This window comes from Osmerus mordax, chromosome 9 (genome assembly GCF_038355195.1).
Source record: "Osmerus mordax isolate fOsmMor3 chromosome 9, fOsmMor3.pri, whole genome shotgun sequence".
In the NCBI taxonomy this organism is placed as follows: domain Eukaryota; kingdom Metazoa; phylum Chordata; class Actinopteri; order Osmeriformes; family Osmeridae; genus Osmerus; species Osmerus mordax.
Genome location: NC_090058.1, coordinates 571,826 through 599,399, shown reverse-complemented (window position 1 = coordinate 599,399; position 27,574 = coordinate 571,826). Strand labels below are relative to the sequence as shown.

Sequence of the window (27,574 nt, the reverse complement as noted above, 5' to 3'; positions counted from 1 at the left end):
GTACATGTGTGCAGGAGTACAGGTGTGCAGGAGTACAGGTGTGCAGGTGTGCAGGTGTCATGTGTGCAGGAGTACAGGTGTGCAGGTGTGCAGGTGTGCAGGAGTACAGGTGTGCAGGAGTACAGGTGTGCAGGAGTACAGGAGTACAGGTGTGCAGGTGTCATGTGTGCAGGAGTACAGGTGTGCAGGAGTACAGGTGTGCAGGTGTGCAGGTGTGCAGGAGTACAGGTGTGCAGGAGTACAGGTGTGCAGGAGTACAGGTGTGCAGGTGTGCAGGTGTCATGTGTGCAGGAGTACAGGAGTACAGGTGTGCAGGTGTGCAGGAGTACAGGTGTGCAGGAGTACAGGTGTGCAGGTGTGCAGGTGTGCAGGAGTACAGGTGTGCAGGAGTACAGGTGTGCAGGAGTGCAGGTGTGCAGGTGTGCAGGAGTACAGGTGTGCAGGAGTACAGGTGTGCAGGTGTGCAGGTGTGCAGGTGTGCAGGTGTGCAGGAGTACAGGTGTGCAGGAGTACAGGTGTGCAGGTGTGATAATGTTGCTCTCACCGTCCCCTCCAGTTTGGGGTAGTAGGGCGTGTCTCCGATGATGTCATCCTCAGGGGGGCGTGATCCTGAGGAAGTCCAGGTGGTCAGGGCGGGAGGCGCGGGACAGGGCCTCATGGGAGATGGAGTCCTCGCCGTCCAGCATCCAGATATCATGATCCTGCCTCAGGAGGGCATCCTCTACACACACACACACACACACACAGAGGAATGTGGGATAACAGCTGGTGATTACATGAATTCAGCAGGTTATAATATATTCTGGCAGCTGACCAGTAGAACCTATGAAGAGTGGAAGTAGAGCAGATACAACAGGCATCAGCACATGTACAAATCAAAGTGGCAGGGAGACCTTTTCTGTGCAGCGAAACACAGCAGGCTATTTATACACCACACACAAGTCCTGCTCCAGCCCAGCCCCCTCCAGCCCTCCTCCTATAAGAGTGTAGGTGTTACTTATTGTTAAATTATTGTAGTTGTGTGTTAGGTGACTTAGGTTGAATTATTATACATTTAAGTACTTTAAAACGTTAATATATTGTTAAATTTAAATAATTTTCCATTAAAAAAATACCTAACCCTCAGCATCGGAATCGTAATAATCCAAACGATACCCAACCCTATCCCTGACTGAACAGGCCTCCCTGACTGAACAGGCCTCCCCGCCAGAACAGGCCTCCCCGCCAGAACAGGCCTCCCCGCCAGAACAGGCCTCCCTGCCAGAACAGGCCTCCCCGCCAGAACAGGCCTCCCTGACTGAACAGGCCTCCCCGCCAGAACAGGCCTCCCCGCCAGAACAGGCCTCCCTGCCAGAACAGGCCTCCCCGTCAGAACAGGCCTCCCCGCCAGAACAAGCCTCCCTGCCAGAACAGGCCTCCCTGCCAGAACAGGCCTCCCCGTCAGAACAGGCCTCCCCGCCAGAACAGGCCTCCCTGCCAGAACAGGCCTCCCTGACTGAACAGGCCTCCCTGCCAGAACAGGCCTCCCTGACTGAACAGGCCTCCCTGCCAGAACAGGCCTCCCCGCCAGAACAGGCCTCCCTGCCAGAACAGGCCTCCCTGCCAGAACAGGCCTCCCCGTCAGAACAGGCCTCCCTGACTGAACAGGCCTCCCTGCCAGAACAGGCCTCCCCGTCAGAACAGGCCTCCCCGCCAGAACAGGCCTCCCCGTCAGAACAGGCCTCCCCGTCAGAACAGGCCTCCCCGCCAGAACAGGCCTCCCTGTCAGAACAGGCCTCCCTGCCAGAACAGGCCTCCCCGCCAGAACAGACCTCCCCGCCAGAACAGGCCTCCCCGCCAGAACAGGCCTCCCCGCCAGAACAGGCCTCCCCGCCAGAACAGGCCTCCCTGCCAGAACAGGCCTCCCCGTCAGAACAGGCCTCCCTGCCAGAACAAGCCTCCCTGCCAGAACAGGCCTCCCCGTCAGAACAGGCCTCCCTGCCAGAACAGGCCTCCCTGCCAGAACAGGCCTCCCCGCCAGAACAGACCTCCCCGCCAGAACAGGCCTCCCCGCCAGAACAGGCCTCCCCGTCAGAACAGGCCTCCCCGCCAGAACAAGCCTCCCTGCCAGAACAGGCCTCCCCGTCAGAACAGGCCTCCCTGCCAGAACAGGCCTCCCTGCCAGAACAGGCCTCCCTGCCAGAACAGGCCTCCCTGACTGAACAGGCCTCCCTGCCAGAACAGGCCTCCCTGACTGAACAGGCCTCCCTGCCAGAACAGGCCTCCCCGCCAGAACAGGCCTCCCTGCCAGAACAGGCCTCCCTGCCAGAACAGGCCTCCCCGTCAGAACAGGCCTCCCTGACTGAACAGGCCTCCCTGCCAGAACAGGCCTCCCTGCCAGAACAGGCCCTCCCCGTCAGAACAGGCCTCCCTGACTGAACAGGCCTCCCTGCCAGAACAGGCCTCCCTGACTGAACAGGCCTCCCTGCCAGAACAGGCCTCCCTGCCAGAACAGGCCTCCCTGCCAGAACAGGCCTCCTCGTCAGAACAGGCCTCCCTGCCAGAACAGGCCTCCCTGCCAGAACAGGCCTCCCTGCCAGAACAGGCCTCCCTGCCAGAACAGGCCTCCCTGCCAGAACAGGCCTCCCTGCCAGAACAGGCCTCCCTGCCAGAACAGGCCTCCCTGCCAGAACAGGCCTCCCTGCCAGAACAGGCCTCCCTGCCAGAACAGGCCTCCCCGCCAGAACAGGCCTCCCTGTCAGAACAGGCCTCCCTGCCAGAACAGGCCTCCCTGCCAGAACAGGCCTCCCTGACTGAACAGGCCTCCCTGCCAGAACAGGCCTCCCCGCCAGAACAGGCCTCCCCGCCAGAACAGGCCTCCCTGCCAGAACAGGCCTCCCTGCCAGAACAAGCCTCCCTGACTGAACCTGACAGAACAGGCCTGAAGTGGGCCAGCTGAAGGTTCATATTTCATCGGACGTCCTTGTGAGTTTTCATTCTGTTCATATTTACTGTTCACTTTCTGCTGATCCTCCACAGTCCCTATGTCATCTTCAGAGAGTGGAAGTAACCAAGTACAAAAAATTGGTTACTGTACTTCCTGTGACAAGAAAAAATATTGATCATGCCACCAAATACAGAATAGTTTTAAAGGTTGAAAATATGTTTTCAACCTTTTAGAAACTTTTTTGGTATAACTTTCTTTCAAAAATATTTATTTCAACCTTTAGAAAAACAAATGCAATTTTCTTTTTCAACCTTTAGAAACTTTGTTTAACCTTTCAAAATGTCGAAATTGTGAAAAAAGATTTTTCGGAAATATAAAATATAAATTATAAAAAAAGTGTAGTCAGTACTTCAAGGACCGCAGTCCTGGTGCTTGGGCAGAGAGGAGGGCTGTTCTGTAATGCAGCAGGCAGCACAGCAACCCAGCCGTGTGCCAGTGGGGTCATCCCCTCCAGGATGTGACCTGTGGTGTTAGACATGCATGAGGAGGGCCACGCTGCCCCCTGCTGGCCAGGAGAGGACACTGCTGTGAGGAACACAGACAGACAAAGGGTGAATGTTTACTGTTCTGTTACAGTCTGAACATGTGGGGACCAGAACCCTGACTGATGAATGAAGAGTCCACGAGGAGGAAGGAGAGAGGGAGGAAGGAGAGACGGATGAAGGAGAGAGGGGGAGAGGAGAGAGGGGGAAGAGTGGGGGAGAAGGAAGAGGGGGGAGGAGGAAGGAGAGGGGGGAGGAGGAAGAGGGGGGAGGAGGAAGGAGAGAGGGGAGGCAGAAGGCGAGGAGGGAGCAGGAAGGAGAGGGGGGAGGCGGAAGGAGAGGGGGGAGGAGGAAGGAGAGGGGGGAGGAGGAAGAGGGGGGAGGAGGAAGAGGGGGGAGGAGGAAGGAGAGGGGGGAGGCATATAGATGACTTGAGGCTTTAAATCAGGCTTTGCTGCATTAAGTAATGACTCTACTGCTGTCGTTAGTCTGGCTTCACTTTGCAGTTGATTCATTACCACACACACAAACAAACACACACACACACACACAGACACACAAAGCTATGCTAGGTGAGTTTACTGACACTGGGAAGAAAGGTTCCTCTTATTGCTATTTAAGGTTGTCTTGTACTCTCCAACAGAAATCAAGAGTGAATCAATGTGGGAAAAGAGGACCAGATCCACATGAGCCTGCCTCTGTCATCTGTCACAGGACATGTGATGTGATTAGATCAGAAGCTAGGAGAGGACTGCTTCTGCTAGCACACTCTCATCTAACAAAGCAGCCTTGTGTGAAGCACAGGTGTGGTTTACACACCCACACCTCCTCTCTGTGTACATGGTGTGTGTGTGTGTGTGTGTGTGTGTGTGTGTGTGTGTGTGTGCACGCTCGTGTGTGAGTGCGTGCATGGGGGAACACTGTCGACCTGCAGGTGCTCAAAGAGTTACTGTGTGTAAATCAGAGAGTGTGGATTGAGCAGCTGTCAGATAGAGAGAGAGAGAGAGAGAGAGAGAGAGAGAGAGAGAGAGAGAGAGACAGAGAGAGAGAGAGAGAGAGAGAGAGAGAGAGAGAGAGAGAGAGAGAGAGAGAGAGAGAGAGAGAGAGAGAGAGAGAGAGAGAGAGAGAGAGAGAGAGAGAGAGAGAGAGAGAGAGAGAGAGAGAGAGAGAGAGGTGGGCTGGGTTATGATAGGTTACTATAAACTGGTGTGGGTCTGGCGGTGATGACAGGACACCGAGCGGCTGATGTGGGTAGCAGGGTGATGGATGAGGCCCTGTGGCTGGCGTCCCTCAGCCACACAGGCAGAGCAGAGGTTGCTCCTGAATAAACTAACAGAAGGCTGAGAGGGGTTTGGCCCATAAATAGAACTTCCTGGTTGAATCGAAGGAGGAGGACACACACACATGCTTATAAGTCCCCACACACTCTCACACACATACACACACACACACACAAAACATGTGTACATGGTGCCCAGAACTCTAGTACTACAACGAAATATTTTATTGTTGACGGAGGATATACGTCAGCTGACTGTCCTCATCAGACTCACATGACTCGCGCTCTGATTGGTTGATGGAATTAAAGTATTATTTACTACCTCTCAGAGAGCAGAATGTGCAAGGACAGTTTAGAGATCCAGGTTTTGGTGTGTGTTTGTCTAAAAGTAATTTCATAGAGAGATTTGGTTTGGTGAGCTGCAAGGACACACAATTAATTAATGTTTTCTCTCTCATCCCACCCCCTCCCCCCCCCCCCCCCCCCCCCCCACACACACACACACACACTAGCACAGAGAATACAGGAACATGTCCTTGAAAATCTCACTAACTGTATTCAGCGTTCATCTAAACGTTCCTAATTAAACCTGGCTGATTAGACACCAGACAGGCAGATTGGATCTTAATTAGGGAAACTATGGATACCCATGAAGGACAGGCTCCAGTCTCTCTGCTGTCTGCATGTCCTGGTTCACTCTCAAAGTGTCATTCATTATTGATAGTTAAAGGACAGACTCTAAAACGGAGTCAGCCCAGAGAGAGGCAGCCACGGCCAGATGAGCCGTGTGACACTGGGAGGTAAGTCCTGTTTTCTCTTCCTATCTGGTGTTGGGAGATGAAAGCGTCTCATGTTCACTCAGAGGAGCAGTGGAGGAGTTATTTACAGACGTTTTATCGATCAGGCATAAGTCACACAGCACACAGCGGGATATGCAACATGAGAAAACAAACATCCACCAGTGCTTTCACTGCCCCGAGTTCTAACAACACACATCTTACAAAATACACCAAAAACGGTGACAGATGATTTGACCTTCGAAAGCAAAGTTTTTTGCATTTTTAATTGAGGTTTTGCAGCAGAAGACACACACAGCCATGTACACTGCCTGTCCATCAGTGTGTGTGTACTGATTCTGAATTCTGGAATGTGAGTGTTTGTGTGTGTCCATGCGTGGGCAGTGGGTCATTACTGTGAGGAGAATCAATTCAGATAATCTCCACATGAGTAACACTCTCTCCCTCCGCACAGCAGCATTCTCTGGATGCCATGCAGCCTCCCCCAGGGCCAGGGCTGTCCCAGTCCAGCCTTCCCCAGGACCAGGGCCAGGGCTGTCCCAGTCCAGACTCCCCCAGGACCAGGGCCAGGGCTGTCCCAGTCCAGACTCCCCCAGGACCAGGGCCAGGGCTGTCCCAGTCCAGACTCCCCCAGGGCCAGGGCCAGGGCTGTCCCAGTCCAGCTATCTGCTACAGACCACTGACTCCCTTCAACATTGCAGACAACATTACTAATGCAAGAGTAAACAGACAACCCAAAACTATTTCCTGATTTTGCAGTAATGCCCCTGCTAGTTTGGAAGCACTTGTGCTTACAGTACCAGAACTCTCTGACAGAGAAATATTTACTGTCCAATCATTGCACAGTCAATTAACAAATTACACAGCCAGTAAACTGCTGAGAGCGAGAGAGATAGAGCGAGATAGAGAGAGAGCAGTCTTCACTGATGGCTTCACTGAGGTCAGTAAAGAAGTCACAGATCAAACAGTATCGTAGCTGACGAACAGGAACCACCAGACACACATCTGACACCATCAAATTCTGGATCAAACCTCCAAATCCTCAGAGGGAACTTGGTTAAATAACATTGAGCTCAGGTCACGCCACCGAGCTCTCCTCTAGGGATCATAGGATTTGAGCTACCAAACTAGCACAGTTAGACACATAGCTTCCTCTGCACAGGCAAGACAACACCCACGCTGTGCTGAAGGAACAACATGAGATGAAGGGTACAGTGGGAGGTTCCAGAGGCTTCTACATGGATATCCAGACAGTATGTGAAACTCTGCTCTCCTTATCACATCTGTGCTGTCGATGTAACCATGAGATACGATTTATTAGACCAGATTAAGAAGAGGACGGAAGTTCTCCACACACTGAAATCCTAATCCCTTCTTCTGGAGGCCTGTGGGCCAGTGGGTCTTTGTCAGCCTGCCTGGGTGAACTCCTGGAGAAGTGGCTTTAAGAGGCGCACAGCATGCAGAGGACAAATTGGCAATGCTTCAGTTCACATTGTTTTTATGAGAGTCGTGACTGAGGTGAACTGCTGTAGCTGAACCCTGAAGCTTTGATCTTGCACCCATGCACCCCCTCCCCCAACCCCCCCCCCCCCTCCCCCATCCCTCTCCCCCTCGCCACCCCCTCCAATAGTAAAATGATTAAGAAATGGATGTTCGTCAGCAGAGAGAGAACAGACTCTCTCTCTTTCACTGCCAAGTCACATGTCAAGTTCCAGACAAGCACAGTGCTCAGGAACTGAAACTCAAAAACAGGACAATCTGAACACACTTTAATTTGGACACATTGTCCAGGGCAGAGTTTATGGATTAGGAAAGGCATAGTCTTCACATTATGTCTTGGCTTGGTGTTTGAGAATGTAAACTGTTTGAGTCAGTTAAAAATCCTCTCACAGCAGTGTAGAAAATGTTGCTTTGACAGTTACCATGCTGTAATAATAGAGCATTTCCCAAACACCCTGAGAATAGGTCTGGGTAAAAAACTGCAGCGCTCAGATACTGTGTATTGCACACACGTACACACACACACACGTACACACACACACACACACACACACACAAACACACCTTGACCTTCAACACACATGTCAAATGAAATGTCAAAACAGTACATAGTAACAGTTGTTTTCAAGTATCCAAATATTCCTGATCAAGTACATCACACCCCTCAGGAGAGAATATGACTAAACCAGAGACTGGATGGGCTTCACCCTGGGAAGGGAGGTAAGAGGAAGGCTGTGTGATCTTTACAAACACTAACTCACCTGTTTCCAAGGGGAGGCTGCAGGAATTCCACTTGGAGCTCCCTGGTTGTCGGCTGAGATTGAGGTCCAAACGTGTGATGGTCCGTTTGTTGCCGTTCCTGTCGACCACCTCCGTGGTGACCCTGAGTTCCTGGTCCCCGCCCCCCTCAGCCTCCCCGCCCGGGGTAACATCCTCGTCTGCCAGGAGCAGAATGCGGTGGTTGAACTGGGGGCTGTGGAGCCTGGGGGACAAGGGAGACAGGACTGGAGACATGCTCTGCAGGGTGTTGTTGGGCGGGTAGGAGGTGTTGAACACCCCTGAGAGAGAGGGCGATGAGGGGCTCTTGCTATGGAAGGTCTCAGCAGGTTTGGAGAGGGGCAGCCACAGCCCCTCAGGGAGTTTGCTCCCTGTGTTTTCCCTCCTTTCTTCCAGCGTGGAGCTTCTGCAAGGCCCCCTCCACTCTCCACACCCCTGCTGAAGGCCACTTGTCCCTGGCTGAGGCATGGAGCTCCCTGACCCTGGATGGAGGTCTGACTTATCTGGGCTCATGTGGCTAACGCGCTGCACCCTCCCCTCCGTTTCCTGCACCTTTGCGACCACCCTGACCCCGGACTCCCTCCTGTGGATCTCCTCATACAGCTGGAGGGCCGTCTTGTCCTCAGACACCATGGCAGGAAACACATGGTCTGGGGATGTGAGCCTCTTGAGGGGTCGTAGGTTCCCGCTCAGTGCGGGCTCCTGTTGGGTCAAATCATGCAGGCTGTCCATCAGGCTGCAGGAGGATGCCTCGTAGCCCAGGAAGAGCTCACTGTCGTACTCAGAGAGGTCGTTGCAGAAGTCCAGGTCTCCAGAGTCTTCCATGAAGGACCATGCGTCGCGGGCGATGTGGAAGTGTTCCTCCAGGGGCAGGATGGAGTTGCTGGCCTCCAGGGGCAGGTTGCTGGCCACGCTGACATAGGAGCCAGACGCTGGAGTGTCAGGCGCGCGGACGGACGCTGGTGTTCCTGGAACTCTCCGCTCCGCCACCACGGACGCTGCAGGGATGGAAGCTGAGGTCTGGACCAGAGCCTGGACAGAACACGACTCGCTGCCAGATTTCTTCTTCCCCTTGCTGTGGGGGAGCTCCTCCGCTGGATTCAGCTTCTTCCCTCCCAGCCTCTTGAGCTTCCGACCACGAGATGAAGCCTTCTTCTGCTCCGGGGACGTGGGGAGGGTGTGCTGGGGGCTGCTGCTTCTGGCAGCCTGACCAGGGAAGCCCTCGCGACCCTCCGACGCCCCGTGACCCTGGAGCTTCCCTTCCTGGTTTCCCATCCTGACTTTGTTGGCGCAGTCCCCGCACAGAGACAGGAGCTGGGTCAGCAGCCGGCGGTGCTCGGCAGCCAGACAGAAGAGCTCAGAAACGGCCTCCTTTGTTGCCTGGCTGGAGTTGAGAAGTTCGCCTGCAGGGATGGAAGACTGGCCTCTTTGTTTGTCTGCAGGGGGATGGTCGTCAGCCTGGTCATTACTGGGCCCGGCCCAGCCTGGGGCGTGGCTCCCGTATGTGAACCCAGGGGCCCGCCTCTTGGGAACGTACAGGCTGGTGTGGCTGCGCTCCTGGATGTGCTGGTAGAGATGAAGGACTGTGTGGGAGCCCTCCATGATGGGAGCCATGCTGGTCACCACAGCTCGCTAATCAGCCCCCAGGCCGGGCCGGGCCTCGGTGGCTGCTGCTGTCTGTGGACGGAAGATGAATAGCGGTGTTCATCACCTGGCCAGTCAGACCCCTGTCACAGATAAGAAGCTTTCAATGACACACACATGAGTTTAAATCTTCCTGTGTACACAGCCGGAGAGCCAGTCTGGCAAGCCATCAATAATTGGATGGTCAAGGAGCGAAATAACATTCATTAACTTGTGCAGATTCAACACTGAAATGCTTTAACTCATTTTTTGCAAGTGAAGCAAAGATTATTATTTATTTTATAATTAAAAAAAAAATTGTATTATCTCATGCGACACCCCATGCAGAAGCTTCACTTAATGTCATCTGCAGCATCCTGGAAAAGAGAACTAACTCTAGCTGGAGTCTTTGCACCTGTACTGTTTTATATGTCTCCTCCACCATGTATCCTGATATTCAAGTATTTAGATGTCCAGCAGCACATGCCAGACAACGCTCCACTGTGGGGATCAGATGTCAGCTTAGAAATACTTTTACGTTTTGAACTCGTTTACTGTCTTTTGACCTAAAATGTTTAGAAACAATAGCCTACTTAGCATATGTATTAGAAAACACGATACACCACCTCTAGAACTGAGAACTAATAAGATAACTTATTTAAAAGATCACTTTTTGTCCTATGTAAATAGTATTGACAGGCTCAATCATGAAGATATGTGGTGATAACACATCTAATAAACCCCACGCTAACATAAAAGCGGGAAGACGTCATTTGAGGACAGCGCATCTCTTAATCGTGTAGGCATGTAAGCTATATCAGGACACCTGGCCCTGGATTTCATTTCATCTTGTTAATTGAAAGCTTTATGTGCGTTGCTACAGTATAATCTTCATCGTCATCATCATACTGTGAAAGGCAGTGGAAAGACACATTTTCTAAACGTCGGCTAGATGCATTTCATCAACATTTTACAAGATGCGGCATGATGTCCCACAAGGTGACGACGTCCACAGTCAAACGCAAATGTGGACACTGCAGATATAAAATAGGATGCCGTCGAACTTGCAATGTTTTATATCCGTGTCTAAAATAGTCCCGTCTCTAAATGTTTAGCATCACTGGGCTGCTGCCACCTTGCAGCAGTCTTGAAATGCGTCTCTGTCAATTCTCTAACCCCAAACGTCTAAACAACACTAAAAAACAAACGTAAACAGAACTAGATTAGTATCACGGTAAATGTTGTTAACGTTCTTTACGAGAGAAATATTACAAACCAAGTTGTGTCGACCCTCAAATTATTAAAACAGAATTATTCCAATTTATTTAGTCTAGTTACAATAGGGAAACATTAGGACGCACCTTCTACTGTTACATGCATTTTGATCAAGGAGGAAAAAATAGGAACTTACCAGTCTCAGTGGCATGACAAACCCTTCCGCCAGATCTCTCTGCAGGCAGCGGCCGCCGCTGCTTCTCTTGGACCGTCGTTCATCCATCCTGACTGGCAAAGCGTTTGGACCAATGCGTGACCTCAGCGTCTCTTTATCGCTCTCCTATTGGTGCAGAGATATTGTCCCACCTTAAGACAGAGTTAGAAAACCTGCAGTTTAGTGCACGCACGCTCACTGACTCTTCCTGCTACAGAAGACAGATGATAAATTGCTGACAGTGGACTGTAAAGAATACATTTACATTTAGTACATTTAGTCATTTAGCAGACGCTCTTATCCAGAGCGACTTACAGTAAGTACAGGGACATTCCCCCCGAGGCAAGTAGGGTGAAGTGCCTTGCCCAAGGACACAACATCATTTTGCACGGCTGAACTGGCAACCTTCAGATTACTAGCCAGATTCCCTAACCGCTCAGCCACCTGACTCCCACTTATACACGTTACGAGCCAATTGTCATGTATTTCTGTATTTTGAAATGACAAAAAAAGTAGGCTACATCGCGTTGGCGCTGCCTGTTATGTCCCCAAATAAACCCAATTTGTATTGTAGCGTATTTTTCGAAAATATTTGTTCAACCTTGAGAACCTTTTTTTTTTCGAAACTTTATTTACCACACACACAGTGAAAGGAGAGGGGAGAGGAGCACAAGAAGCCTAAAACAAAGTAATACAAAGCACAAAATAGTACAGTAGAGCATAGTATAGTCCTCATCAATGATGCAAACTATATAAAATATATTCTTATTGTTGCCTTCTGCCTTGCTCCATGGTAGCTTCGTAGCTTATATTTGTTGTGCGCGATAGCCAGGAAATGAAAGAAGGCGCACAATGAAATTAGAAATAGGCTATGGATCGTGCCACCAAATACAGATTATAACTAAAGCATGGCTTGAAAATGTAATAAGTAGAAAGTAGCCTACAGATATTTGTGTAAAATGTAAGGAGTGAAAGTAAAGATAAAAGAAATGTAGAAACGTTGTTTTTGAAACGTTTAACGTAAAAAATTTAATACCCTAGTGAAGTAAAATACTGATACCAGAAAAATCTTAAGTACAGTAGGCCTAACGAAGTATTTGTAGTTAGCCTATTTCCCATCTGTTAAAGTGCCCTATAACATCCTGAATTATGCCCAATATCCAACTCGGCAATCATTTATTTTGCTGTCTTCGTTCTGACAAAGATGACAGCAATGGAAGGAAGAATAAAAAAAAAAAAAAAGATTGGAGGATTTTTCATTACACAATCGCAGGTCGAACACAAGATGGCAGCCTTGTGTCATGAGAAATCTACCACATGCCTTCTAGATGGGTTATACGCACGTATTCGGAGTAATGGTGGGTAATGGCAATTTAACAGTGCTGACCCACGCTGAAAATGTTCTTATATCTATTAACTAAAACCGTAGGCATGAACAGACACGTGCTGCAGCCCAGTATGCGCCCCGTCTTTTGGGCGCTGACCAAGGTGCTGATGTACAGGGGCGTGCATGTGAACCCGCATTCTATTCCTCCTATTCCATGCGTTGAATTTTTGTCCTTAAATAATTGAGTCAAATTATGTCGTGTATATCAATTAATTGGCAGGTACTACCGCAAATTCAGCAAGCTGAACACAAATAGCAATCGCTCTTCGTTGTGCTACTCTGTGCATGGGAATTTCGAAAGGTCGCGCTTTCATGTTTATATTGATAAGATCCACTGGTGACGTCGAAGATAAAGACCCCGGCACTGCCGTATTTTCACTGCAAGACTACGCTTCTCGTTTCCAGCCTGTGTGACTGTTCGCTTCAGCCCCGCCGATGCTTGCACGCTCCTTCGGGAACAGCGCGGCAGACATTAGCAGAGAGCGGGCGTGAGTGACAGGCTGCGGGAGATCGCCCAGACACCCCTATATGGCCGTGGATTAGCTATATGCTAATATCGATAATAGAGAGGAGAGGCAGCGAGGTGCTGCGAGCCGACAGTGGAGGCTTCCAGAGTCTGAACAGGCTCCTCAACAGCCATGGCTGAAGGCGGAGAAGGGGAAGATGAAATTCAGTTTCTCAGAACTGTAAGTAATTTCCGACCGTTTAACCGTGAGCTCTGGGTCCTCAGAGCATCTTTAATTATGTCCTTCCCGTTTGCCTCAGCCGCTACCTGCTTTAGAGAGCTGCTTTGATGTAGATTGTCATAGGGTGCCTAAACCTGTTAATGTAGATTCTTAAGAATTCTTCCTGTTTATGAATGCACCTCACAGCGTCTTTTACCGCGCTCGAGACTCGACGAGAGTGCTCTTTTGATTTGAGCGTTGATAAATGCATTAATTCATGGGATAAGCTACTACTAGTCCAGTATCATCGTTACGCCTTTCCGTCAAACTTATTTTTTAAGTGACAATAACCAATTTAAGTCTTCTTTCCGCATACAAGCGTATGTGTTTATTGTGTGGATTCTGGTAACTTCGATTTCCTCTCCATATTGTTGGCTGTCTGTCAGACGAAGTTTAGCCTACTTCATAGTGTCTTATGCAAGACCTAATGATAATTGATAATGACGATTCTTGCATTTTTATGTTTCGTCTTTAGCGGTCTCTAAAACAGGGAGCAATAACGATTACATGATCTAGTTAAAGGTTGGGAAGGTTAATACTAGCAGTGGATCCAGAAGGTTATCTTTGGCCTCCTATAGGCTGCAACAAAGGGATGTTAATTATCTGACGATAACGGTGATTTGTAATATGGCTTTCCATTAGTCTGTTTAATCGTCCTGTCAAGCAGGATGCATGTAAAACAGTCAACGCTGCCTGGACCCCAGTCAAGGGACAGGCAGCGCTGCCTGGACCCAAGTCAAGGGACAGTCAGCGCTGCCTGGACCCCAGTCAAGGGACAGGCTGTAGCTGGAGGAAGAATAACTGAGGACAGTTGGACCCATCTGTAGTCTCTAATAGTTCTTCTGAAAAACACATTCAGATTGGTGAAGACTGAACCAGTTTAGATAACAGAGCACTGTAATGAAACAGAACCTTCTCAGAAAAGTCAATTTTATGGAGAGAAAGTGACACTCGTTGCCAACACGATGGATGGCCATGATGACTGGCACTGCATCTACTGGGAAACATGTATAGGTGTTTCATGGCAGGAGATACAAACTAATCTTGGCCATGTGAAGGATTGGAGAGCTGGAGGCAGATATCTGGATGGTTCTGCTGGTTTCATACAGTGTCACAGTCAATAATGCTGTTGTTTTGTTTCTCCTGCTGTATCTGACATCTACTAAAAGATTCTTCAGACACCAGATAGATATTAGGAGAAAAGGAAGACGGCTGCCACAGTCTTTCTTTCATTTATTTGAAGCAATATTTAGACCCAGTCAACCCTGCCTGCTGTCTGTGGTGTGTGGAAGGGATCCACAGCAACAGTTGTTCAAGGGCTGAATTCATTTGGGATGATTGCAGTTCACACTGGTAATCCACAGTAAATATGCACCACAGACACACAGTCAACTACAAACATGGAGCTTTGCTGGCTCTCTGAACTGACAGAAACTACAGTATGTTTAGAGATCAAATGAATCTCGGTGATTCCCTGTCGTCAGTTTTAGAGTGGCTTAGTGGTGGTTAGCGCTGGGTGTACCAGGCCTGTTAGCATGCATGCAGCAGCTCTCAGTGTCTCCAGGCAGGCCTGTTAGCATGCATGCAGCAGCTCTCAGTGTCTCCAGACAGGCCTGCTAGCATGCATGCAGCAGCTCTCAGTGTCTCCAGGCAGGCCTGTTAGCATGCATGCAGCAGCTCTCAGTGTCTCCAGACAGGCCTGTTAGCATGCATGCAGCAGCTCTCAGTGTCTCCAGACCGGCCTGTTAGCATGCATGCAGCAGCTGTCAGTGTCTCCAGGCAGGCCTGCTAGCATGCATGCAGCAGCTCTCAGTGTCTCCAGGCAGGCCTGCTAGCATGCATGCAGCAGCTTCCAGTGTCTCCAGACAGGACAGAGGAAAAGCCACGTCTGAAACCCCCGCAGCAACCAGTCCCATGTGACCAGAGCACGCAGAGGTCCTTCAATCAGCAGGCCCACAAACACAGCTGACATTTTAGCTCCATTACTGCTTGGAGAGCTGAGCCAACAGTCTCCAAAGGGGATTATGAAAAACATAGAACAGAAAGAAACAAAGAAGACTTTATTTTTCTTGTCATTCAAAGTTAATAGTGGTCCAGTGAGTTGTGAAGACGTATGTTCTGCACCTTTAAGGGACTCAGCTTGTTGCATCTCTCCACACAGAGCAGCTGGCTGGATGGTGTGTGTGTGGGAGGGGGTGAGGCTGGATGGTGTGTGTGCGTGCGTAGGCCGGGGCCAGTGTGTGTAAGTGTGTGTGTGTGAGAGAGTGGTGTGGCATGCTGCTCTGTGTGTGTGTGATGAATGCAGCTGAGCAGGGTGGTGCAGAATCTGGCTGCACCAGACCTGAAACGGTGGAACAGAGTAGAGGTAATGTTTGCATGCCAGCAATAAACACATACTACATGTCTGACATTGCTGTCTGAACGGTGGTTCAGGTGTCTCCCTCTGAGGTCTGTCTCTGGCCACACAACACACATACAACAAACACACACACTCACACACAGACTCACACACAATCTGTGGATAATATTCCCTGATACCATTGAGACATCAGTGTCAGACATGTAGTAGGCGTTTTTTGCTGGCATGCAAACATTACGTCGTACTGAAGCACCTAATAAACTGCTGTACATACTGCCTTTTCTCTAACAACCAAACAAAAGTAATTTCCCTGGAGAGAGAGTGGAGAGATCCCCCTGGCAAGGCACTGCTGTAAAGCAGGATTTCAGCCATGGGTAATTTGCTGCTCCAGGAAGAGGAGCAGCTCTGATTGGGAGCTCCGAGACTCAGTGATCGTCCGTCCGGGTGTGTTGTGAGGCGGTGTGTGTGTCTGTCAGACGGGAGGGTCTGGGAGGCAGTTTCAGCCCTGCTGTTGTTGAAAGACTGCAGGACCTGCCTCACCAGGAGGATTCGGAATCAGACACTATTAGCCTGTGATAACGTGTCTCTAGCTTGTTAAGTAAGAAACGTTTTTACAATTCTGCTGGAGGGCCAGCGTGGTTGGTTACCGTGGATCAGAATGTGTGAGTGTGGGTGTGTCCCACCTCTAACTTAAGCCCCCATGGGGTTTAATATGTGACAAATAATTCTACTAACTACTGGCTGTATTTCTCGGTTCTGTGTGATTCTGCTGTTCCATCACCGTCTGACATGTACATGCAGGGCCCAACACTGGGCCCTGTGATCTACATATCCACCCCTCTCTCCTCACAACCTCCTGTCCCCCCTCCACCCAGGACCCCCCGCTAGGCTCATATCACAGTCTCAGGCTGCATTAGCAGGTCGTGGGGGAGTGGAAATGGTGAAAAGGCCAGAGTCTGAGTGTGACTAACCCTGTGTGACAGCGTGGCCAGGCCTGTCTATGTGAAGTCCTGTCTGACCTGGCATGCTGCTGTTAGGAGCCCAGTCAGAAGCAGGCCTGGAGCAGAGATACCACCCTTCTGCTCCTCCCCCCTTCTCCTCCTCCACCCTTCTCCTCCTCCACCCTCCATCTCTAATTCTCTATCTATCTCTATCTGTCTCTATTGATATCTCTAGCTCAGAAGAACTCCTCCTCTACTCAGATCAGAAGTGTGACACCAGAGCCTACCGTGTGTGTGGTTAGTGTCAGGAAAGGTGGAATTGTCATTTCATCCTCATCAGAGACATCCAAAAACTGCCTTGTCATTGTCACCTCTCAAAGTCACCGAAATTGCTTTCCAAGAGAAAATCTCCTGCTGAATCTTTTGAATGATTCTCGAATCCACCATATCCTAGAAGATACAAACTCTGTTTTAAACTCTCTTGATCTCAATGGGAATAATTATCTGCCTATGAAAGGACTCCTGGCCATTCTTATTCAGTTCAACACATCATCCTTGTCTACTTGACTCTAGGATGATGGCTCTAATGTTATTACGCCCATGGAGTTCCCTTTCATTTCATGGTTGAATTAAAAAGTAATTGGTCCATTTGATTAAGAACCGAATGACATTTGGAGCATAATGGTCCTGCTCTGGTCTCCAGTCCTGCTCTGGTCTCCAGTCCTGCTCTGGTCTCCAGTCCTGCTCTGGTCTCCAGTCCTGCTCTGGTCTCCAGTCCACAACAGACGTTCTGGAGCTAAAAACCCTGACTCCCGGGCAGGCCCCCTCCCGGGCTGGCCCCCTCCCGGGCTGGCCCCCTCCCGGGCTGGCCCCCTCCCGGGCTGGCCCCCTCCCGGGCTGGACCCCTCCCGGGCTGGCCCCCTCGCGGGCTGGCCCCCTCCCGGGCTGGCCCCCTCCCGGGCTGGCCCCCTCCCGGGCAGGCCCCCTCCCGGGCTGGCCCCCTCCCGGGCAGGCCTCCATGCTGTCACAGTGAACATAACCTAACCTTTTCAAACAGAACGGCACTCAAAATTCTGACCACGTTTTTTCTCACACCCACAGCCTTCAGACCCAGACTGACACACAGCAACTGGTCTTGTGTTGCTTTCCTGTGTATTGGATGTGTCCTTGCTGAGTTAAATTAGATTAGATTGATCATGTTTGCCTTAGAGTGTTTGCCTTATGGAGGTGTTCAAAATGCTAAGTTATACAATGTAAAAGCCATGGTATTGATCGGGCACTTTACCTTGCAGTGAATGAGAAGAGACTGTAAACCTATATCCATATTGCTGTATTGATTAACACTGTACCTCCCTGTGTGTATAAACACAGAACCTTACAGCCAGGAGGAGTTCTTACTACTGAACACTTGAGATGATGTCTAAATACAGGACAGTACAATGTGTGTGTGTGCTAGCCCTGCTGTATAAAGGACAGTTAATTTAAGGCTAGAAGCATTTTCATCAGCGTGTTGTACTGATGTGTGATGGAGACAGATAGAGGGACCTGCCCAGGAGGATGAAGCCAGCAGGCTGGGTTCAGACACAGAGCAGAGAAAGGCTGCTGTAATGAGCTATCGATCCAGACACCAAATGAAGAAATTTCCTGAAGAATGTCAGAGGTATGCAGTTAGCCCGCCTGATTGATTTGTGTTTTAGAGCATGAATATTTAAGCCAGGGAGTAGGAGGATCTGATGCCTGCTAGCAGCCATCTTTCCCTTTTCTTCTGTGGTGTGTGAAGGAAGTAACCTCCAGATGTGGTTAGAATCAGATTACATTTCTCTGCTGCAACCTTGTTCATCTAACACATGATTGTGGAGGAACTGAGTAGATGATTTGTCGCTGTTCTGGAACCCACCCTGCCAGGCAGCCTGCTGTCTGCGATCCAGGCTGACGTGCCCATGCCCCCCCCCAGGGACAGGCAGCTCAGCTGGGTGTGGGGCCTCCAGCTTTGGAGCCTCCCTGCAGCTCCAGTCACAGCCAGGGAAGGTTTGGCCCTCAGACACGCTGTGCGTGTCCCAGAGCACCCTGTAAATCCAGCTCTGCTTGTGCAGCGCTGTCACGTCCAGCTACACTCCCTCTTCGCAGGGATGAAACACCCTGGTCAGCTCTCCTCACTGAGAGAGGGAGGAATGTGTAAATCACCTGGCCGTGTTAACAAGATGGGACTGCTGCAGAAACATTAGCTGAGGGGTTTGTCCACCCAGCCTCTTCAGTGAGGTGGTCAGTATCACCTTGATTGATGCTGAACACTCAGAGGACAGATTGACACATCCAAAATGGCAATGAAGGCTTTATACATCACAGATATTATGTTTGGAGTTGACCTTTTCACCTAACATTGTAAGGTCAGAGATATTGAACTTACCAAACACAAACTGAACTGCTTTACACAAAGCAATCCATGAAAATTGTGGATGTTATCAGTCCTGATTGACAGTACATTACCTTCCACCACCCCCACATTTCATGTCTTATAAGTAAAGTAGAGTTACAGTTAGCAGACTAAAGGCTTGTTGTGGCCTATTTTAAACCAGGACAAGGAGATGTATTGTACTTAGTTTGTATTGTACTCATAGTTCCTGTGAACTAACACATGACTCACAATAACTCGCAGGGCTGTGCTGGAGGGGCGCGCTGTGCTGGAGGAGTGTGCTGTGCTGGAGGGGCGCGCTGTGCTGGAGGGGTGTGCTGTGCTGGAGGGGCGCGCTGTGCTGGAGGGGCGCGCTCTGCTGGAGGGGGGGCTGTGCTGGAGGGGCGCGCTGTGCTGGAGGGGCGTGCTGTGCTGGAGGGGCGCGATGTGCTGGAGGGGTGTGCTGTGCTGGAGGGGGCGCTGTGCTGGAGGGGCGTGCTGTGCTGGAGGGGTGTGCTGTGCTGGAGGGGCGCGCTGTGCTGGAGGGGCGCGCTGTGCTGGAGGGGTGTGCTGTGCTGGAGGGGTGTGCTGTGCTGGAGGGGCGCGCTGTGCTGGAGGGGTGCGCTGTGCTGGAGGGGCGTGCTGTGCTGGAGGGGTGTGCTGTGCTGGAGGGGCGCGCTGTGCTGGAGGGGCGTGCTGTGCTGGCGGGGTGTGCTAGCTACCGTTCTCAGTTCAACATTTCTTCACTAAAAGCTAAGTAAGACTGCGTCCTGTCAATGTAGACCCACTGGTGCGTTGTTGAACTAAGGCGACGGTTAGCCAACTATAAATACTATTTCCATTCCGGCTAATTCAACCCTTGATTTGTCGGTTTAATTGAGTCTTTTCGGCGTGTTGACGCATCTCCCTGGCTCCTCCTCGACACCGCCACAGTAATTGCTGTGTTGAGAAATCCTCGTACTTTTTCCTCGCTGCTGATGCCAACCTTTCTGCCCCTTCACACCGATATTGACGACACAGCTGTTCCCCACCTCATAAAAGATTCATACCATTTTAACAACCATTGCGCCTGCTTCTCACCACACAAGCGCAAACCAGGAGATATCTCTCCTTTATTGGGCCTTGTTACAGCAGAGTCAATGATGTGTGTAATAAAACTATGTGTTATTCTGCCTCCGCAGCAAGCCGCAGACAGGGGAAGAGATGCTGGGCCGTGGTAGAGATATGGCTGACATACTGATAAGCATTGACATATTTGACCCTTATTCCAACCCTTCATCAACCCGCCTCCCATCCACAAACACACGCTCTGTGAGGAGTCCAGTTCTGTACTCTCTGGGTCTGACGAGCTAGCTACAGTCCTGTACTCTCTGGGTCTGAAGGGGCTAGCTACAGTCCTGTACTCTCTGGGTCTGAAGGGGCTAGCTACAGTCCTGTACTCTGGGTCTGAAGGGGCTAGCTACAGTCCTGGACTCTGGGTCTGAAGGGGCTAGCTACAGTCCTGGACTCTGGGTCTGAAGGGGCTAGCTACAGTCCTGTACTCTCTGGGTCTGAAGGGGCTAGCTACAGTCCTGTACTCTGGGTCTGAAGGAGCTAGCTACAGTCCTGTACTCTGGGTCTGAAGGAGCTAGCTACAGTCCTGTACTCTGGGTCTGAAGGGGCTAGCTACAGTCCTGTACTCTGGGTCTGAAGGAGCTAGCTACAGTCCTGTACTCTGGGTCTGAAGGAGCTAGCTACAGTCCTGTACTCTGGGTCTGAAGGGGCTAGCTACAGTCCTGTACTCTCTGGGTCTGAAGGAGCTAGCTACAGTCCTGTACTCTGGGTCTGAAGGAGCTAGCTACAGTCCTGTACTCTGGGTCTGAAGGGGCTAGCTACAGCTACAGAGGTTGGAGAGTAAACATGTAGCTCTGTTCTGCTCTGCAGGTGTGGAAGGAGGGAAGTTGTTAATGCTGTTTTATACCTCCACTCTGTAGCCTGCCTCTGCAGTCTCTCTCCCCATCACTCTCTCGCCCCATCTCTCTCTTTCTCCATCTATCTTTCTCTCTCTCCCCATCTCTCTTCCTTCATTGCTCTCTCTCTCTCCCCATCTTCTCTCTCAGCTCTGGACTTGCAGGAGGAGTCAGCTGTGGCTTGTTGTTTGACGTGACTGCGTGTGGAGAGGTTGTAAGTCCTATTAAACACAACTACACTGTGCTAGAGACGAGACAGCTTTATGATGCTCTCTCTTTTGCACTGTGGTTTTTCATTGCTCTGCTCTTTTTGATTTGGCTCACCTCACCTTCCAGGTAAAGGATCTGCTTGTTAATGTTCCTCTCCCCCAAGACTTCACAAGGCTTTCTTCTGAAAACACAGAAGACAGAAACAAGCCAGCTAGTATTTCCCCCTCACTGTAGTTTGAGAAACTGTCTCCGCTCCCCTGGTATTGCCTGCTTTGAGGAGGGAAGTGAGGGGAGGATATGGTGTCAGACTGCTCTTCCACCTCCAACCTAGTCAGCCAGCAAGGGCCTTACCTGACATACCGACACCACGCTTATCCTCTGTGGGCTGGATAGCTCATACCAGAGAATGTTAAAACCATGCCTGATGTTTCCTCTGAAGTGTGCGTGTTTGGTTATCTTACCTGAATGAGAGATAGAGTTTTGGAAGCAGGTGATTGGAATGAGCTATGTGTATGGTTTGAGAAAGTGTGTGTGTGTATCTGCTGAGATTACCGTTGCTGTCTGATGTTTAGATGGATTGCGGAGGCCCATATGTGTGTTTGAGGTGCACAGCTGTGTGGGGAATGTGTTCATGATGACTCAGCCTCGCGGAGAGCAGGTGTCCATCACACACAGGTGGAGAGACACCCGGGGAGGATCACACAGGTGGAGTGAGACCTGGGAGCAGAATGTGCGTTCCTTATTCCTGTCCAGAAATGACGCAAGCTATCAGCTAGTGCCCGAGTTGGGTACGGATATGGGCGCTAGCTTGTGGTGAAACCGGGCGCTAGCTCATGGTACAGCTGGGAGCTAGCTCGTGGTAAGTCTGTCACACTCAGTGCTGTTAGCAATGTGCTTAAAGAAGGAACAAATGTTTAATGGAGACTGAAATGAATTTATGATGTCACTCGGGTGCTGGGGAATGCTGTGATGATGTGTATGTGTGTGAATGCAGGAAAGAGAGTAAGAGAGATGATTTGGGGTAGAAGAAAGTGTGAGGGAGAGAAAGAGGATGGTGTGTGTGGCAGCTACCTCAGCAGCCTGCCTCTACAGTAGACGAACACTCTCCCCTCAGCACAGTAGCACTGAGTCACAGGAACAAATGGCTCGCCTTTCTACTCTAACATGACTCTCTCTCCCCCTCTCGCACTCCATCTCTCCCGTCTGAGTCACGCCACACTCACTTAGAGAGACAAAAACACTACAAGTCCATGAATCATTCCAACAGCAAATTCACAGCCAGAGAGCCTGTTTTTCCTGAAGGAAATTCTGGAATTAAACTTAAAACACACATCCTGGAGGGAGAGAGAGAAGGAGAACTGACCACTACTACCCGACAGAAGACTAACTCTGTAGTTTGAAACCAAACACATCACCTTCTGAGACATTTATATGAGGTGTGTAGGAATGAAAAACATTTTGAGTGCTGCGGATGTAAACACTGACCAGAATAGAGTAGTATATTTTTCAGCCATGTCATTCATCTGTCAACTGAAGCTTAATGGGCTTGACCTGTCTAGTGTGTGTGACAGAAGGAGGTTGTTGTGATGGCACGTTGACACAGTTCTGGAGGTCTCATGTTACTGCTGGGGAGACTAGGACACCGACTGGGACTGTCTGGGATCTTTGCAGTCTTCGGGAGGAATGGCAGGAACACTAGCTTTACCAGGTGGCTTGGTACAGCAGGAACACTGTAGTTCCAGGAGGCTGAAGGTTCGATTGAAGACAGTCTTCATGACTAGCTTTGCTAAAGTAAATCTTACATCTTAAAACTAAACAAGGGGATGTTCAATCACCACCTCCCTGGATAGATCTACTGTACTCATTTCCCCAAAGGGTTCACTTCAGAAAATGATAGAACATAAGCACAACATACCTCTGCGTACTGGATCTCAGGCAGAGAGGTCCTGTGGTGAGCTGGTGTACAGCTACCAGTCTGGCCAGACCTCTCCTCTCCCTCAAGATCTAAAGTGACTCTGATCTTGCTCCCTCCTTCTGAGTGTTCAACCGTTCAAACAGAATATCTACTAAATATCTCCCCGTCTGTCTACTGGTGGCACTGCTTCTCTTTTGCAGGGTCCTTTGGGTCTGAGCAGTGAGGTGGTTTATTTAAGGTGTCAGAGTTGAGAAGACCTCATGTCTGAGGTCAGGAGCGTTTCCCCAGAGCTGCTGTTACTTTACAGAGAACCACTGTAAGGCCGTAAGTTCACCCTTTAACAGAGAACCACTGGCCGTAAGTTCACCCTTTGAGCACCATTTAAGTTCCACAAGCTCTTGGCCATATCTTAAGCAGCTGACGAAAGAATCATCTAGGAACTATCAACAACAAAAAAAGAACAAATATATTATATATATTCTTTTCACTGGTACTGTATTTCCAAAACTGTATTTTGGGGGTCACCAAATATATCTTAATCCACCTCGAGCAGGGAGGGAGGTTGATTTAAGAGGTTTCAGTCGGTTGGTATCACAAGTTTCACCGTGCAGAAATCTCCTGTGACGGGCTGAAGTGATTGGACCAAATTAACAAAATGAGCGGAGCAATCAACATTCAGACACTGATGTGCTTTCAGCATTTAGAGTCCCAGCAGCCCTGCAGAGAGAAGAGGCTCTGTACATTCAGTCCCTCTCAAGAACACTCTGGGGAAATATACCTGACAGGTCTGATTCAGACAAAAAGAGAGACAGAGTGAGAGGAAGGGGGGACAGGGGAAGGGAAAGAGGGTTGAGAAGACAGAGAGAGTCTGGAAGGCCAGAACTGATGTCAAAGTCAAGATGTCCTGGAGCGTTGCTAGCTGTTCATTATTATAAAAGAGCTCCGGTACGAATGACTCATATTGACTATATTTAGAGCCTTAACTTGGGATGACCTTATCATACACACTAATCACATGACATACAAATCTGTGAGTGAGACCGTCCTGGGTAGAAAGACCCATCCCACAGTCTGTGAGAGCTCATCTGAGCCAAGCTAACAGGAAGTGAGAGCTCATCTGAGCCAAGCTAACAGGAAGTGAGAGCTCATCTGAGCCAAGCTAACAGGAAGGGAGAGCTCATCTGAGCCAAGCTAACAGGAAGTGAGAGCTCATCTGACCCAAGCTAACAGGAAGGGAGAGCTCATCTGAGTCAAAAAACTTATATTGACAAGAAGTGAAAGCCAATAGAACGCTCCATTGCAATACCAGTGCCCAGTAGCAGCGCTACGTTTCCGCCATTTTGGAGTGAAAGTGACTCGGCAGTCCACTAGCTTGCTGTCGCTTTTGGCAATATCAGCTGCTTTGTTTTTGTTTTAAAACAGAATGATGACAACACAGAATAATGTAATCACTAGACTAGTGATCATCAAATCATTTTGAACAGTTTATTTCACAGACTAATAGACAAGTCTTCCACTTTTTTCCCACAAAAAAAGTTAGGTTTGAAATTCTTTAAAGCGCATTTTCTATTGCACTGATTTGGCTGTGAGATTTGCTGATTTTGGGTATCCAAGATATGATGGATTCTGATCTGTATCAAGAGTCGAGCCATGTACAGGGCTCGACACTAAGGCTTGTCCGGGACAAGTGGATTTTTTGGTAGGGCAAGTTTGGAAGAGAAATGTACTTGCCCCACTTTATGTGCCACTCATTACGTCTATTTTACCGATTTTATTTGACCGAATTCTGCATTAGGAAAAAAAACAAAAAAAAAGTGGCTTCGTCCCAAGATATCTACAGACCGTGCAGTAATTTAATGCTCAACACTTCAACGGGGGCTTATTACTTGAAAGAGGAATTATTTACTGTGTCGTCTCAGTTACACTATCAGGGGATACTGTGACTTGCTAAAGTAGGCAAATGGCTAGTACATAACATTTCATAATAATTTCAGTAAATCAAGCAGCGCTGCAAGACCCAGTGAAATGTAGAGCTAACTAACGTTAGCTAGCAGCTAGCAACATTGGCTGACTCAACTTCCATAGGCTATCGTCAGTATTTGCAAGCTAGCTAAACTTATACCATATCTAAAATAATTAGTAGACATAACAATGGATTTTGCCACTAAATGTTGGTGTTCACTTTGTATTTTTTCAAAAAATTCCCTTTCTACCTGGCAGGCTGATTTACCAAGGGATCCTTTAAAAGGTGTAGTTATACTTTACAGTTGAACATTAGCTGATATTTAACTACGTACATTTAACTGACACAAATGCTGCTAATGGTGCTAGGTACACAGCCGACGCTAGCTAGCTATCGACAACACAAAAAATATATATAAAATGATCTGTTACCTATAACTAGCTAGTATGTAGCTAACTATCTGTGCTGTTGTCCAGTAACTCCAGTTGGAATTTTCACTCCACAATGGCGGCGCGCTACCGAAGCGTCCCCTTGTGACTGTTACCAAAAAAGCATCAGTGTCGCCTCTTGTGCTTCTATACTCATCTGAGCCAAGCTAACAGGAAGTGTGCTCCACTCGTACACCTGAATGACTGACAGCTTTGAGTGATGGGGGCTATGCCCCCTCTCTCTAAATCGGTCAGGCGACACACTACTGTATGTGTGTCTTGGTGTGTGAGTGTGTGTATTTGTCCTCTGTGAGAGGTGAGGTGAGGTGGGGTGGCGGAGTGAGGGGCAGAGACCAGACAGAAGGATGGGACGTGAAAAGGAGGCGCTGTGATTAACGAGTGTCTGCTGCTGCTGCAGACAGGCTGCTCTGGATGAAGCACGATCAATACTGGCCTCATATGGCCCACATCACACACACGTACACACACACACGTACGCACACACACACCACAGCGACTGCATGTGCCGACCCACGGGCAGTGTGGCTGTTCAAACGAGTCATATCACGGCTCCCGTTTGTGTGATGCGATCTCTGTGGTCCCAGTGCGCACGGCGTCACCGTTAGATAGACCAGGCCTTCAGGCTTCTCTGCTGAAAGGATGATCAATACTGAAATGTGTTACAAACAAGTGATCTGTACCATAATGTATAAAAGCATTATGGTGCACAGTGATAATGCATCAGAATGTATGAGTGCAGACAGTGTCTCAACATGGAGCAAGGAATTTGACTTCCTCCCTAGCAACATCTTAGCCTGGATGAGCACAGACTTGAACTAATGTGTAGAGTGTGTGTGTGTGTGAGAGAGAGAGTTTTGGACCTTGGGGGCTGTCACATACACTTTAACACAGAGCTTGTGACACACACCCACACACACACACAGCACACACACTCTCACACACACACACACACACACTCTCACACACAAACTTACACACCCTCTCTCTCTCACACACAGGGATGTATGTACATAGCCATGCCACTACTAACACTACTAACACTTTGAAACGTTAGCCTGCTAGCTACTAGTGCTGCATTCCCAGTCCCCAGTCATGTTAAATAATGTAGCATGCTATTGTGCACAAGCCCCCCGTGTCTCTCATCTCTCTCTTCCCCCTCTCTCCATCCTGAAGCTGCAGCCTCAGCATATTCTGCCTGCTCCTCCAGTAGGATAGCTAGCTAGCCCAGATCCATTCTGCCTGCTCCTCCAGTAGGATAGCTGGCTAGCCCAGATCCATTCTGCCTGCTCCTCCAGTAGGATAGCTGGCTAGCCCAGATCCATTTCAGTGTGTATACTTTCCCCACCATGAAGACAACCATTTTCACTATCAGATTGTGTCTGTTTCCAGTGTGTGGTTTCCACCAGTATCTTTACAGGTGTTCTATGTTATTCTGCTGAGTAGCAAGCTCAGTGGGGTTTGTCCAGTGAGGTCTGCAGTATTAACACAGTACAATACAGTAAATGTTACATGCTTAAAAGAGTTAATGACTCATTTCCAAGAAACATTGATGCCATTTGCTTCTCCAGTGGTTCCTATTTGTAAATCTGTTTTTGCAGCCTGCTCAGAGCAGACTGTGACAGCTTGGTTTACAGCTCTGTTAATCATTCATAAACTGCTCAGGGATTTCTTAACTAAGATGTTCATTAAGACTAAGGCTTAGGGCTGTGTGTTCATTCATTAATATAGCTGATGTTGTATGGTACTCATTCTATAATTAGCAACAAAACAAAAATCATGTGGGTTAGGGTCTGCAGTTTTTTAATTTGACATATTTTATTCAGTTTACCAGTAAGAAAGGTAGTTTAGTAGTATCAGTTAGTTAAGGTGAGGGAAAAATTCAATTCACATTTCAATCGCGATTCAGTCTTCTAACGATTCACAAATGTAAAATTAAAAATTAAAAAAATAATAATAATCGATTTGTGACCCCCAAGAACCGATTTGAATCGAATCATGAGGTACCAAAAGATTCCCACCCCTATTATTTAGCTAGCCAGATAGTTCACGCAACACGCAGCATGAACCAGCCATGACTGGTCTGTTCATTAAGCCCTCCCACAGCCCTGCCTCTAATGAGGCAGTGACTGACCCAAATCCCAGCTCAAATAACAAGGTGTTCTCAAATGATCTTCCTGCTCCATCTAGATCCTAATATGCCAGCTAAGTGTCTCTGCAGAGGCAGAACAGTAACATAACAGAGGCAGCACAGTAACACAGCAGAGGCAGCACATTAACACAGCAGAGTCAGCACAGGAACACAGCAGAGGCAGCACAGTAACACAGCAGAGGCAGCACAGTAACACAGCAGAGGCAGCACATTAACACAGCAGAGGCAGCACAGGAACACAGCAGAGGCAGTAACACAGCAG

General features: G+C 49.2%; 2 protein-coding genes across 2 annotated transcripts in view; one reads left to right on the top strand and one right to left on the bottom strand.

Annotated features, from left to right (window-relative positions):
* Positions 1-593: 593 nt before the first annotated feature.
* Positions 594-9,435, bottom strand: LOC136949009 (formin-1-like). Its single transcript, XM_067243200.1, has 2 exons — positions 7,806-9,435; positions 594-721 (listed from the first exon to the last, which is right to left on the bottom strand). Exons 1-2 carry the CDS (start codon positions 9,433-9,435, stop codon positions 594-596), a joined length of 1,758 nt encoding a protein of 585 aa, XP_067099301.1.
* Positions 9,436-12,304: 2,869 nt separating this feature from the next.
* LOC136949008 (ryanodine receptor 3) overlaps positions 12,305-27,574 on the top strand; it is an 88,831-nt gene continuing 73,561 nt past the window's right edge. The window contains exon 1 of the mRNA XM_067243199.1: positions 12,305-12,385. Within this exon, the coding sequence (XP_067099300.1) occupies positions 12,305-12,385 (81 nt within the window). The remainder of the gene's footprint in view (positions 12,386-27,574) is intronic.